Source organism: Petaurus breviceps, unplaced genomic scaffold, assembly GCF_028583685.1.
Source record: "Petaurus breviceps papuanus isolate PSGF00001 unplaced genomic scaffold, PetGlider_PUasm1.0 37, whole genome shotgun sequence".
Classification (NCBI taxonomy): Eukaryota; Metazoa; Chordata; class Mammalia; order Diprotodontia; family Petauridae; genus Petaurus; species Petaurus breviceps.
Window position 1 is genome coordinate 26,089,594 of NW_027186296.1, and position 15,325 is coordinate 26,104,918.

At 35.9% G+C, this 15,325-nt stretch overlaps 1 protein-coding gene across 9 annotated transcripts in view; it reads right to left on the reverse strand.

The window, feature by feature from the left end:
- ZNF280D (zinc finger protein 280D) overlaps positions 1 to 15,325 on the reverse strand; it is a 127,602-nt gene that overhangs the window by 62,965 nt on the left and 49,312 nt on the right. For 8 of the 9 annotated variants that reach the window (XR_011170254.1, XM_069098129.1, XM_069098124.1 and 5 more), the window contains 6 exons: positions 15,030 to 15,187; positions 14,487 to 14,587; positions 13,645 to 13,791; positions 11,173 to 11,304; positions 9,802 to 10,088; positions 9,106 to 9,246 (listed from right to left, as the gene is read on the reverse strand). Coding sequence is in view for 8 of the 9 variants with exons in the window: in XM_069098129.1 (XP_068954230.1) it covers positions 9,106 to 9,246; positions 9,802 to 10,088; positions 11,173 to 11,304; positions 13,645 to 13,791; positions 14,487 to 14,587; positions 15,030 to 15,187 (966 nt within the window). In the remaining variant the exon portion in view is untranslated. The remainder of the gene's footprint in view (positions 1 to 9,105; positions 9,247 to 9,801; positions 10,089 to 11,172; positions 11,305 to 13,644; positions 13,792 to 14,486; positions 14,588 to 15,029; positions 15,188 to 15,325) is intronic. The other variant, XM_069098125.1, reaches the window with a different exon arrangement.

Genomic DNA, 15,325 nt, shown 5'->3' on the forward strand with positions numbered 1-15,325 from the left:
TCTTGAAGAAAGCCAAGAAAACCAAGTGAGTGTGGGGGAGAAAGCATTCTAGGCATGGGAGGGGATAGTCTGTGCAAAATTATGTCAGTAGATGATGATGAGTTTATGAAATTACAAGCTGGCCAGTATCCCTGAAATGTGTGGAGGCAAGTAATCTATAAAAAGACTGCAAAAGTATAAAGTAGCCAGGTATAAAAAATTTTAAATGTCAAAAGAGTTTCAACTTGAATCTGGCATAAATAGGGAGTCACTGAAGCTCAACGAGTTGGAGTTGGTGACAAGGGAGTGAGTTATGATCAGACCTAAACTTTAGAGAAATCACCTTGGCAGCTAGGTGAGTGGAGAGTAGACTGAAGTGAGGAGAGAACTGAAGGACACCAATCATCAGGCTACTGCAATAGTCTAGATGATAAGTCATGAGGGCCTAAATTAGGGTGGTGGCAGTATGACATATAAGACAGACACTGGGAAGAGAGAAATGGTAAGATCTGGTAAAGGATAGGACAGGAGGGGTAAATGACATGAAGAGAAAGTTGAAGATGATAGTGAGATTGCAAGCCTGGGTGCCATTCTTAGCAATAAGGAAATTAAGAGAGAATTTAGGGGAAAAGGAAAACTGGATTTTCCATATCTTGAGTATGAGATGCCTGCAGCATATACCTTTTGAGCTGTTCAAGAGGCAGTTGCTGATAGAGGATTGTTATTCCCCACCTCTCAAAGCAGCAAACATAATTTGTATTTAACCCTTAAGCTAGTTTTAAGATTCCTTGTAAGGCAGTTTTCCCCAACTACTTCCAAAATCCAAAATCCCCTTTTGTCAGTGCTAAAAAGTATATGTAGAGAGGAGAGCATAACAGTTCCTTAAGCACACTAAATATTCAACAGAAACGGCCTAGCATAGTTTCCATTTCTTATAGCCACTTGGTCAAAAATCTCCTTTAATTCATGATTCTCCAGTTAACCTCCACTTCCCTTGTTCTCCATCTAAGAACTTTATGTGAATAAAAGAAAACCCAATCACTGAATAATTACGCTATTAAATTAACTATGCAGATGAATACTGAAATAAGACTCTATATGTTTATTTTCAATGACATTTCAATGTTCAGAAAATTCTTTGTAGCTATATTTTTGATTATTGGATTATAAACCAGGATATGCAGGCTTCAAAACCTAAACTTTTTACCTGTATACTCTGGGGCAAGATAGTTAATACTATTGGCTTTAATTTTCTCAATAAAAGGATAAAGGAAGGTTGGATTAACAGTATTTTCTAAAGTCCACTTATGCTATGATTTTTTTTAAAAGGTACTAGGTTCTAGAATCATATTTAGAGCAGGAAAATTATCATTGAGATTATCTAATACAAGAGTTCTTTGCCTGGGGTCCACATACCTAAAGAGGTCTGTTAATAGTGAACTGAATTGCATGCTTTTCAACTGACTTTTAAAAAATACTTCTCAGAAGGGGTTCATAGGTTTCACTTGTTAAAGGTAAAACAAAGCTTAAAAGCCCCTGATCTAGTCTAATTTTTTAAAAATACACAAACAAACTGAGATCTAGATGGCTAACTTGCCTATGGTTGCTCACGTAATAGTTAATATACAAGCCAAACAAGGTTCACAAAATCTTCTTTAATGGAATATAGCTTGGGCGGCTAGGTGGCACAGAGCACTGGCCCTGGAGTCAGAAGGACCTGAGTTCAAATCTGGCCTCAGACACTTAACAGAAAAACTAGCTGTGTGACATTGGGCAAGTCACTTAACCCCAATTGCCCTCCAAAAAGAAAAAAAAAAGATGGTATATAGCTCAAGTCAGAGGACCTCAGTTCAAATCCACCGCTGATACTTACACTTCATCTCCCTAGGACTCTCTTCAGGGAAGAGAATAAATAACTAGAAAAAAATATGATTATAAAAGTTTGGTGCTTGACTTCTTACCAAGATAGCCACTTGAACAGGAGGCAGGCTATCCATTAATACCATAAAGTCTACACCAAACCAAATAATGCTCAAGATTATTACATAAGAACCTGCAGTAAGAGACTTATACTTGTTAACCAGAAATCACTTCATGAAATATACAGTGAAACTGGATTTATTACAAGAGAAATTGTATTTCCACGTAAATTTCCACGTAAATTCCATGCATGTGGAACTCCTATACCAAGTACAAAGGAGGTCACAATCTAGGCAGAAGCTTGCATATTTATGAGTTGCAACAAATGGTAAGAAGTAGAGGGCAACTCAAGAAGACAAGTTGGTTTCAGGGCAACATACTCTATAATTGTGCAAAGTCAGACACCTAAAGTCAATGAAAAGGGGCAAGAACTGAATAAACCAAGTACCAATACAACCAAGAAATGAGAAATACATAGTCTGAAGAGCTCTGTATCCTGAGGCAACAAGTGTGAAGGGGTCCCATGACAAAGGGGAACCTTAAAAGGAAAAGTCCTAGGAATGTCATACTCAAAATTTAGAACTCCCATATTAAAGAAAAAAATACTTCAATCCATTCAGAAAGAGGCAGTTCAAGTACCAAAGAACTACAGGAAAGATCACAGGACATTTGGAAGCTTCTACTAGTTGATCTTGGAATGAAATATTCCATAAAGTGAAAGATGCAGGCTTACAACCAAGAATAATTTACCCTGAAAAACTAAATAATCCTACAGAGGGGGAAAAGAATACACTTGGAACAGAGAACATTTAAGCATTTCTGATGAAAAGATCAAATTTAAGTAAGAATTTTGAAATATAAAAACACAATAGCCAAAAGACACTGAGAAAGTTAAAATTTATCTGAGCAAATGGAAAACACTAAACACACACACACACAAAGTCTGATATAGAAATATATCAAACTCAACAGAGAAATGAGACAGGATGGGGGGGTTGGAGTTTAAGAGAGAGAGAGTAATTATCTTTGAGGGGATAACCAAAAGCAAAACAAACTTCCTGATCCGAAATGGATATGTAAAGGGAGTAGGGGTAAAGAAAGGAGCTAGAATCTAAAATGGTGATGCTTTAGATTGTCTCTTAAATGACTGGGTAATGGCAGGACAAATTGTGGTATATGAACATAATATTGTGCTCTTAGTAATGACAAGAGAAAATTTCAGAGAGTTCTTAGTAGGAAGAATAAGCACAGGGTGAAGTGAGCAGAACCATGAAAACAGTTTATATAAGGACAACAACATGGTAAAGAAAAACTACTTTGGATAATTAGAATGCCAATCAAGCAATGAATAACCATGTCACTGAAGGACATTAAATGAACTGATACCCACCTTTCTAACAGGTGATGGACCAGGGATGTGGCCACTGTGTGTGTTTTGCTTGGCAATGCTTATTTGTTATAAAGTCCCAACCCCCCACCATCCCATTTTTCTCTCAGTTGGGGGAGGGGAAAGTTTAAAGGGGCTTGGGGCTTAGCAATATTGATGCCAAGAAAGGGGCCACTGAAATATTTTTAAGAATGCACACAAGAAAAGAGAACAATGTTCATTCAGAAGGAAGCACAAGTTTGAAAAGTAAAAAAAAAATTTTTTTTGCTTTTTGGAGGGGCAACTGGGGTTAAGTGACTTGCCCAAGATCACACAGATAGTGTTAAATGTCTGAGGCCTTATTTGAACTCAGGTCCTCCTCACTCAAGGGCTGGTGCTCGATTCACTACGCCACCTAGCCACCCCAAGTAGAATTTATTTAAAAAACAAACAAAAAAACAAACACAAATGGTGTGATTATGGGCATCCACGGGTTTCATCTAAAATCCTTTTTTTTTTTTTTTTGGTACAAAATATGGAAAACTTTTTTTGGTGTTTAAGTTCAAAATTTTAAAAAGTTAAAAGAAAAACATAAATAGAAGATTAGTATTCAATTAATCCACACTCAAAAGAAATTATGGAACAAAGTCACTACTTACAAAAGAATGCTGAGAAAACAGGATAGTTAAATATTTAAAAGGGCCTAAGGGGTTGGATCTACATCTCATTATATACTGCAATCAACTGATCAGGTAACAAAAATTTAATATCTCCCCCCAAAAAAACAAAATGAAAACAAAAACAAAAACTCTGAAAGAAAAGAATACTCTATTTCAGAGACCTCTAACCTCACAATACTGCACCGGCTGTCTGTTCTCACTTCCACTTTTCAGGATCCCTTCTGTTCAACACTCTGTTTAAGTGCAAATTTTTCCGATAAAGAACACTGCTGTTCTCTTCAGTGAAAATATTTACCTGTCTTTATTTTGCATATACTTTATGTTCTCGTTATCCCCCCCTATACCATGTTAGTAACTTGAGGAGATGGACTGTTTCATTTTTGTCCTTGTATGGCCAATGCCTACAGTGCCTGACACATAGTAGGATCTTGGTGGATGGAAGATTCACCTGGCAAGTGATCTTTTTCAATAACAAAGAAGCAGTCAAGCATTTAAATAACAATTAAGTAAGGTATTAAGCAAAGAACCGGAGACACAAAGACAAAAGCTATCAATTAGCACTTACTAAAGCAAAACAACCCCAGCCTAAGAAGATTACATTTCAAGGGTGGAAATACCACAGTATGGTTAGTGAAAAATGTGCTGGATTTGGAGAGAGGACATGGGTTTAAATCCCTGATCTGCCATTTACTAATTATGTGATTTACCTTGGACAAGTCCTAACTTCAGTGAGCTTCAGTTCCCTTATCTGCAAAATGAGGGGGTCTTTAAGGACACTTTCACTTCTAAATCTAATTCTGTGCATATATTTAAATATACACAAAACCCACCTAAAGCAAATAAAGTTGGAGGAGAAAGCATTAACAGCTGGGAAGGACCTGGAAAGGCTTCACACAGAAGATGTTTTTGAGCTAAATGTTGAAGGAAATCAGGGATTCCAAAAAGCAAAGGTGAGGATAGTGACAGACAGGCGATGACTGGGCTGAGAAGGAAACAATTCAGGCATTTGATTTTTAAGGAATACTGCAAAAGGCAATATGGAATCACTGACAATTCTGAAACATAGGAGCTACAGAACCAGAATGATACTTTAAGAAGATTATTTGAAGTGCAGTAGGTAGAATTGTTTAATGGACACCAAAAACAAGGAAGGTTAGCAAAGTTTTATAATAGTAAAAGAAGAAATGAGGACTCAACTAACATACTGGCAGCAGAAAAAGAAATGAAAAGATGAAGGCAAATAGTTAAGAAAGAATAAGACCTTAATGACATGAAGATCAAGGAACGAGGAAGAATCAAACTATGATTCTCCAAGGTTTCAAGTCTTAATGAATGGTAGATTGGCATTAATGTATGAATAAAACACTAAGCAGTGGAAGGTGGGAGAAAATATGGAACTCAGTTTTAGAGAGAGTTGAATTTGAGGTGTGTGGGAGACATCAAGTGGGAAAACATGTAGTGGCACAAAAGATACATAATCCTAGAGGACAGGAGAAAGACCAAGGCCAGAAGTATAAATCTGGTACTCTTATAATTGGAGGTTATAGCAGAATCTAAAAAATAAAATTCTTAATCTAACCTCCTGCTTAATGTAAGAAATATTGTAGAGATACAGAAATTGTTGTATTCTTCTGATTTCAACATTACACAAGAAAAATAAGTAAAATAAATATTTAGCCTCATTTACTCATCCTCCAAAGCAACAGCTGGATACTATAGCCAGTCTCCAACCCTTCTAGTAATATCTAGTTTACCTTACATTTTTGAGGGTTCAGTTTCTTTGAAGTTTTTCTTTTGGGTGACTTTTTCCCCCTTTCCTTCTCCCTAAATGATCTCAAAAGGTTCTGAGCACATGCAGTTGGCTGGACAAGAAATATGACCAGAACTGAAGTCCCTTGGCTCCCAAGGCCAGTACTCTTTCCACTACACCATACTACACAAACAATGCTTTAAGATGGGAGGCTCAAGAAGCCAACAATGTTAGCTAAGACTATCCCGTCAGCAACTGTATATATTGTATAAACCTGGGAGAGTAAGAACAAAACTGCTTCAATTACTGATGCATTATTGATTTAGTCAATATCTACAAAGATGAAACATAATGGACATATTGTTCAATTACCTCAAAAGAATTCTTTATTGAGGAGAAGAGAGGAATGTCAAAGTTTTCCTTACAACTTAGTGCTGGTTTTTAGTAGGTTGATTATTTTCTTCTGATTGTTTTTAATAATGTGTTGAGTCTTCGAAGCTTTGCCTACCCTTGAATAACTATGTGATGCACTAAATGTATTCAGATCTGTCTTGATTAATCCTGCATCCTTGCTGCCCTGGTCAGTATGTCACCCCAGTGACCCACATCTATTTCATAAACATGCCAACACCCCATGAGTTGGCTGAGATTGTTACTCCCATCTGGACCATTTTCCCTCTTCATATCCACTTATCTAATGTTTGCTCATCCTTCCATGTCTGGGCTGATATCCTAGATCTGACACTTCCTAGCTATATGTAACTTTGGATAAGTCAATTCACTTTTGTTTCCTCATCTGTAAAATGGGGATAATAATACTTATACTACCTACCTCAGAGGATTATTGTGAGGATAAAAAAGAGATAATGAAGATAGACTATATGTGCATTCTAGCTATTACCTAGACCACAAAGTCTTTTCCAAACACTCCAATTGCCAAACTGGTCTCCTTTTTTGAAACATGTGACTTTCATAATCACAATTACTCAGTACTTAACTGTTCTAGACATATTAGTTCTGTCCAAGCCAAAATGTAACCATTTTGAGGGGAAATACCATCTTTCATGTCTCAATTATAAGTCCTTTGGGAACAGAGAGGCAGCTGCACGGTGCAGTGGACAGTGTGGTACTTGGGAGTCAGGAAGACCTGAGTTAGAATCCTTCCTTGAGACACTTACTGGCTATGTAAACACAGGCAAGTCACTTAATCTCTCTGTGCCTCAGTTTTCTCATCAGAAAAACAGGAATAGAGGTGGCTACATGGCGCAGTGAATAGAGTAGCTGACCTGGAGTCAGGAGGACCTAAGTTCAAATCTGGCCTCAGACACTTAACACTTACTAGCCATGTGACCTTGGGCAAGTCACTTAACCCCAACTACACTACCTTTCCCCCTCCAAAAAAAAGGGGGGGGAGGAGAAAAGAAAAGAAAAACAGGATTAATGAAAGTACTTACCTTGCAGGGTTGTTGTAAAGATCAAATTAAATATTTGTTGTAAAAAAAATGCTTTATACAGTCCTAACTCCTCAAGCTAGGGATCACTGATTTAGAACTAGAAAGGAGCTTAGAGGTTATTTAGTTAGACTAGAGAGTATAACTCCATAAGCTGTACAGCTGAGAAAACAGTAAGGGCCAGAGAAGGACTTGCTCACGGTCCTATAGGTAGTAGCAGCAGAGCCAGCATTGTAACCTAGGACCTCTGGCTCCAAATCCAGTACACTTTTTTTTTTCTAAAGCAATCGGGGTTAAGTAACTTACTCAAGGTTACATGGCCAGTTATTTCTGGGTGTGGTGCTAAGTATTTGAGCCCGGATTTGATCCAGGTCATCCCGACACTGGAGCTGGCCACCCATAAGCAATTGCGGTTAAGTAACTTGCTCAAGGTTACACGGCCAGGTGTTTCTGGGTGGGTGCTAAGTGTCTGAGCCCGGGATTCGATCTCCAGGTCTTCCAGTGCTCTTACTCGCTGTGCTACCTGGCCGTCCCCTAAATCCAGTGCACTTTGCACTGTACCATGATGCATGAATTGCCAATAAAGCCAATTAGTTTACTTTTATAAAATGTGACTTTTTCTAGAAATTTTCAGCAAGTCATATACAGGAATGGAGAAAAGAATCAACCAATTTTGCCCTTCTCCTAGTGTGAAGAAGGCGGCATGGAGGATAGGACATTTAAGACGACAAAAGATGAATTTTTAAGTGGTAGTGTGAGACTACTGATAAAACTCAGTCCAAGGTAGGCAAACTGCAAATAAAACTTCAAAGATGTCTGGTGAAGGAGAAAAAAGAAAATAGTGTAGTGTAAGTAAAGTCAGGTTAGAAAAAGTTCTGAGCTCAAGTTCTTGTTGTTTTTTTTCCCCCCTTTTTTGGAAGGCAGTTGGGGGGTTAAGTGACTTGCTCAAGGTCACACAGCTACTTTCTGTATTAAATGTCTGAGGCCGCATTTGAACTCAGGTTGTCCTGACTCCAGGGCCAGTGCTCTATTCACTGTGCCACCTCACCACCCCCTCAAGTTCTTTTGAACATGACACTGTTCAATATGACAAAGAGGTCTATGGTAAAACTCTGCAGCGTAGGTGGAGTCCAGAAGGAAGTCACTAAAGTAGAGCTCAAATAATTTGTCAAAGCAGAGCTGTTTGATTGGTCAACAATACTGATGTGCTGTAAGTCCTAAAGGTGATGGCAAAGACAAGACAGAAAGAAGGACTGCAGGTAGATGCCTGTCAGTCAGGAAACATTATCTTGGATTTCAGTAAGTAATGACAATAAAAAGGAGGAGCTAGTACAAAGGCAAACTCATGAGCCACAAGAAAATGCATTACCATTATTCATTTTTGGTCAAAAACATTATTATCCAAAGCTGACAACCCGAATGTATCAATGGACTTAAATTAATTCTAAATGTTCCCCCCCAAACCAAATCTACCTTCAAAGGATGAAACTCAGCCCACTGACAATTCAGAGAAGAATAAAGTAAAGGATCCAAAGCAATTCCAAACCTGAAGTTCCAAAAATATTTTAAGTGATGTAAGAATAACTGACTTGTCTTCCAAAATGACTGGAAATGCTTGAATTTATTCAAAACAAAGAAGTCAACATCATCACATCATAGTCACTACAATGAGTTCTGAGTCAATTTTTCCCAATCAAACCCAAGAAGAACAAAAAATATCAATGTTTAGGCCCTATGCTAGGCTTCTCTAATCTGACTGCTTTTAACAGTCAATTCTCATTTGAATGGTTACCTAGATTGAAGGTTATATTGGGGGATACTATGGTTTTTATAAGCTTCTCAATCAACAGGTAACATGACTTTTATCGTATATGGAACAACAAACATAACTGTTTTCAGAAAACAAACCTACTGAAGTTCAGTGTTAACTAACAATTTACAAATATCAACTCATCTTACCTCATCATGTGATTTACATAGGCTTTACTACAGCTAGTGTTGTATCTGCATAAACTACAGTGGACATATGTAGGAAAATGGTTTGCAAAATCTTTTATTTCCGAATAACACTCAATGCACTTGTGAACTCCCCGACGATACCTTATGGGAACATAAAACAACAACAACAACAACAAAAATGAAAATAACATTTTAAAACTAAAACAGTAGGGGACCCATATGAATATTTTAATTCTTTAAGCCAAAATACTCAAATCAATATTTTTACAGAGACCAGAGACTTCTATTTTAGTGATATGTTTTGGAATAAGGATCCAGTAAAACTACAAAAATCTAATGGGTATAAAATTGAAAAGTATGAGTGACCATATCACCTGTACTTGCAATGTCAGTTAATACTTCTTACATGAATAAGCAGGGAGACAATAAGATTAACCAGTTGAGAATCAAGCAGGGTAAGATAAGTTTAGTACTAAAATATGGAAATTATAGATTAAACAGAACAATTCCAATAGTGCACAGCAGTGAAAGGAGCACCTTATTATTATCTGCTTGTTCTTCATGCCAAATAAAGCGGTCAGGCAGTGTCCTAGAGAGGTCTATTAAAACAGGGTGAATTTGAAAAAGAAACACAGAATTAAATTTTCATATGTAAGATCAAAACATTTTTGGAGATGACTTAATAAAAGATGTTACCTTAAATTCCGCAATGCTGTATTGACTTTATTTCTTTTTGTGCTCCCAGGGCCTGGCTTCTTTTGCACATGATATGTTTTTGATTTCGATTTGGATTTTGTCACAGTAGTTCTTGTACTGTTTTTTGCAGTGGTGCTTTTTGCAGTGGTGTTTTTTGCAGCTGTACTTTTTGCGGTTGTATTTTTAGTCCTTGGAGGAGATAGCTGAAGGGTAGAAGTGCTTGCACTAATGAAAGGTGCAGTTGATGCTCCTGCCTGAAGAGGTCCAACTGAAGCTCGGATTGTGACCTAGAAAAATAGAGGTTACTGAAATGTTTTGGAATTTTTAAGTGCTGTTATCAATATTAACACAATCATTCTTACAATATCAAAGCAAAGGAGCATACAGCATGTTGAAAATATCAGTCCCATAAATGAAAAACAGAAAATAGACAAACCTTTCACTTGTACTACACAAATACATACTGTTTCAACATCAATTTAATTTTACTTTAGTGTTCAAAATCTATGAACAGAAAGTGATATTGATTTAGAAGCAGACAGATATAAAGGATATGGAAAGAAACCACAGGTACGGCTAGGTGGCGCAGTGAGTAAAGCACTGCCCTGGAGTCGGGAGGACCTGAGTTCAGTTCCGGCCTCAGACACTTAACACACAAAAAAACTAGCCCTGTAACCTTGGGCAAGTTATTTAATCCTAACTGCCCTCCAAAAGGCAAAAAAACAACAACCACAGATCTTTCTATTAAGGATCATGGAGTTTGAACAAAATAATCTTTGCTTTTAGATTTTTTAAGTAATTTTGTATAATTTTGACAAATACATGGAAGAAACCTTGTTGGAGAATGGCCTTTAAGAGGGTGTTTTGCTGTTCTAAATAAGTCAGCAAATAATGAGATGTTTCCCCCTATCTTCCAGTAATTACGATAGGAAAGATATATTCCACTATGTAAAGTCATTTGTGAAAGCTTGCCTATTCCCTTCCAATACTGTCATCAAAAACATTGCTAATACATGTGTAGATTTGAGTAAATCTGTGATTTCATTCGAATAAGAAATTTCTGGTGAGAAAATTCTACTAATACCACAATGGATCCTCTCTGCATCTGAGAGCCTTGGTGGATTTACTGTGGCACTAAGAGATTAAAGTGTCCTTCAGAGGGTCACACAGCCAGTATGTGTGTCAGCAGTGGGCTGCATACCTAGGATTTCCTGAATTTCTGAGTTTTAAACTCACTATGTCATGCTACCCTTTCGGATATATTAATTTCATAAAAATCATATGAGTGACACAAAGACAAAAATCAAACAACTCTTTGCTCTCAAAGAGCTTACATCCAATTGAAAAAGCTTAATTTTATTTAAAACTTACTTTTGTTCCAGGAGGCAATCCTTCCAATTGTTTAGGTTTTTTAAATGTTCGATGTTGAGTTTTATGATCCATTTTCTCTTTGCAAGTCAAAAATTGTAGTCGGCACTTTGTACAACGATATATTCCTTTTTTCTATTTTTTTAAAGGGTAAGAAATTTAAAAATCTATTATCAGGCCTCTTATGACTAGAAAATGTCCTAAATGACTTAATTTCAAAGTTATCTGAATGAAATTTTAAAATCTTATATAGTTTATAAAATGTTCTTTTTTTAATAAGTCCTTACAAATAATATCAATGAATTGGAGAGATCTGACAACCTAAATTTAGTACTCATTTAAAATACTTTCACATGGATTAAAGATACTGAAGGTATACATTTAATTTTGGTGAGGAAAAATTATTAAAGTAAAGTTAATGCTTACCTATAACTAAAGAGATTTAAAGGAAGCCTTAATATGTAACTTCCACTAGAAGAGATGCCACATTTTTACTATAATAAATTAAATTAGTTTGTAATTTTGTCCAATTCAATTTTACAAACCAATAAAATACATTTTAAAAGGCATTAACAAGGGTGGCGAGGTGACACAGTGAATAGAGCACCAGCCCTGGAGTCAGGAGGACCTGAGTTCAAAACCCGGTCTCATATACTTAACACTTACTAGCCGTGTGACCTTGGGCAAGTCACTTAACCCCAACTGCCCTGCCTTCCCCCCTCAAAAAAAAAAATGGCATTAATAGTGGAATTTATGTATTTCAGGGGCCTACCATAACAAAATAGAGCTCTTTGGAGCGTGATATAGTCATACAAATTCTAAATTTTCAAAAGCTGTTACCTAGTAGTCTCAATTTGCCTCATTAATTCTCTTATTAAAATATGTCTGAACCAAAGTAATGTTTCTTGTCTGACTTTTCAAATTTATTTGTTAAGACCTATAAAGCTCCTACTGACACTCTACCATACCTATGATGAAAAAAGCATTTGCTTTAGTGCCAGAAGAACTGTTTGAATTCCTACTGCACTTCTTAGTTCTATAATCATGGAAAAGAAATCACTTCAACCTCTCTGTGCTATCTTTTCATCCATAAAATGTGAATGTTTCACCTGATCATCTCCCAGAAGCTCCTTTCCAGCTGATGCCTATGATCCCATAAACATTCCATTATCTTAATAAATCCTGTTGCCTCCCACTTGTATTTATCCTTCTCATTGCTGCCAGATTAATCTTCCTTACAAATATATTAATTATGCCATCCCTATGCTGAAAACTCCCTACCAAAATAAAGTCCAAACTTCTTAACCTTCAAAACTTCAAAGACCTTTAAAATCTTATTCCAACCTTTCTTTCCAGACTGGTTTCACACTAATTCACACCTTAAAACCAGTTATTTTTAACCATTTTTTTTGTGGCACACAGAACCCTTGGGTACTACTGAAACCTATAAACCCGTTCTCAGAATATGTTTTTAAGTGCACATCGTGAAAAAACATAGGTTCACAAAGGAAACCAATTATATTGAAGTATTATGAAAATGTAACAAAATAAACAAGTAAATAAAAATAAGTTCAAAGAACCCTAGGTTTAAAAGCTACATTCAAACCATAATATACCACTGATTTTAATAGAGACTACAAACATGATTGGTTTTTTTATCTGTTTTTGTATACTACATTCCTAACCAAGAAATGCCTTCCCTCTCACCACAACCACCCACTCACTCACCTGCTGAAATCCTATATATCCTTTGAATTCAAAATGGTTTAAATATTGAAAAACTAAGAGATTCGTTAAAAGTAGTTAACAAATGTTTAGATTTAATAGAACATAATTAAATGATATGTTTTTTTCTAATCCAGCATTTCCAATTTTGTGATTAGAAGGTAGGTCCTCTGATGGTAAATCCAGTACTCAGTCTGGAACACACTCCCTTTAACTTAAGAGGAATTTTCCCACCACTGATATTTGTTGTTCACTAGGCATAAAGTAAACCTTTTCCTTGACACCAACTACATGAATCAAGTACAAGACAAATCAAGAGAAAAATGTTCCAAGCTAGTAGTGCTACAGCACTCTTGGTGGGATAAGGAGAAGAGGACAGGAGATTGAAAAGGGGATAATGAGTATGTTGTTGTATGAAGTTTATCTCTATACCTCTTCCTTAAGGCAATTATCAGTTCCCTTCCCCTATCTCCCATACCCTTGCCTCCCTTCTCCCAAATACCCAACATGCATAAAGACCATGCCTGGAAACTCATCCTTCCATTCAACCCCAGGAAATTTTATCATTTAACAGCATCATAACTAGAGAGTAGGCTTGCAGGGTAGTTGGATGTTAACTACCCATATTAACTGAGAATTTTACCTGTAACTCATTATTTAGCCAAAGCTTCAATTTTGACCACTGTCCTGAGCATTATCTTGTATTTCAGTCAAGATGGAATTAATAACAAAGAATGTTTACTACCTTACCTGATGTTTCATATAATGGTGCATGTATGGTGTTGCAAGTTTAATAACTTTGAGGCAAAATGGACAAAGCAAGTTCTTAGTATTTTCATGAGAAGTTCTAAAATGTGTTTCTACATCAGAAAACGATGATGATCTATAATTACACACCTAGAAATAAAAACAATACTCAAAAACCTTGAACATTTCTATCTGAAATAGTTAAAATCAAATGATCAAAAATGGGGAACCCAGCTTACAATAAATAAAATAACATTAAAATTAGACTCATTATTCAACAAAACCTCATTTTCTATTTTTGAAAGTGATGGCAAGGAGCATTGTGAGTTGTTTAAAAAAAAAGGGTAAGGAATACTGTTAACCCAAAACTCTAGATGCCCTTTAGTACTTGTTATATATATGGATTATCCAAAAATTCTTCAAAAGTGTTCTCTTCCTATTTTCAGTTCTGACTTCATGTGTGGAATTCTATAATTTCACTATTATTTCTTTTCCTTTATTTGAAAGCTACATTCTAGGTATTTGAGGGAGCCACTTCTCTTTATCTAGTATCACTTTGTTTTAGAGAATATTTCTCTAAAATTTTTTTTTGAGTTTTGAGGTGATACTGACATTTGGTTTAGATATCCTGACAATTACCACTTACTATTTCTCGATTAACTAGCAAGTTTTATTAAGCATCAACTATGCACAAGACTCTATGCTAGTGATATTACCTAATAAACACTTTTATCTCTCTACAGAGATAAACCTAACCATTAACAGATAATTTAATATTTTTCCTAAAGCAGTTAAAATTAAGTTAACTGAGAAATACATAAATTTGTAACAGAATTTTCATGTACCTGACAAAAATATGGCATTTCACCAGGTTTATGATTGTCCTTCATATGTTGTAAAAGAACTTGCTCTGTTTCAAATGATAACTCACAGATTTTACAAATAGCTAAAAGAGAGAAAAAGCATTCAAGATATAACATTTTAAAAAATATTCTACACATAACTTATTCATATTAATCCTCTAAAAAGTACAAATGACATTATTTTAAAAATTTACCTAAAATATCTGTAAGTTGTGGAACCTGAGTTTTCTTATTTAGTTGCCTCAATGCTAATTGTTCAGGCTCACACACAAACACGGACACAGACACACATTCTAGCTCTAGCTCTGGCAAGGGAACTTCTACTTCATGGTAAAAATTTACTACAATAGGACTCCCTTTCTTATAGATAATTCATAATGAAAAGCTACCAAAAGTCAATTATGCCTTGAAATTCAATTGTTATATAGTCTAATTTTTCTAAAACGACACTTTCTTCATTTTGCCTCCCCATTTCAGAATATCAAACCAAATGACATACAGTGCTTAAATGAAAATGTAACTTACTAGAAAACTCATGGGGGGTATGTGTACTTTCAATGTGACATTGCAGCTGGAAAGGTGTGGGAAATTGACGATAGCAATGTTGGCAAGTCGTGTGGTTTTCCCAGCTTTCGCTGCTCTGTTTCTCAAGTTCCAAATGGTGTTTCATGTGGTTCATAAACCTATAAGTGATTGTCAATAGGTGCAAGATTGTAGTTTAAAAAAAAAAAAAGAAACACTCCTCACAAATTAATGTATTAATGTGTAAGGCTACTTCCTGAAAAATGTGTTTGCATTATTATTTAAATCTCAGTATGCTT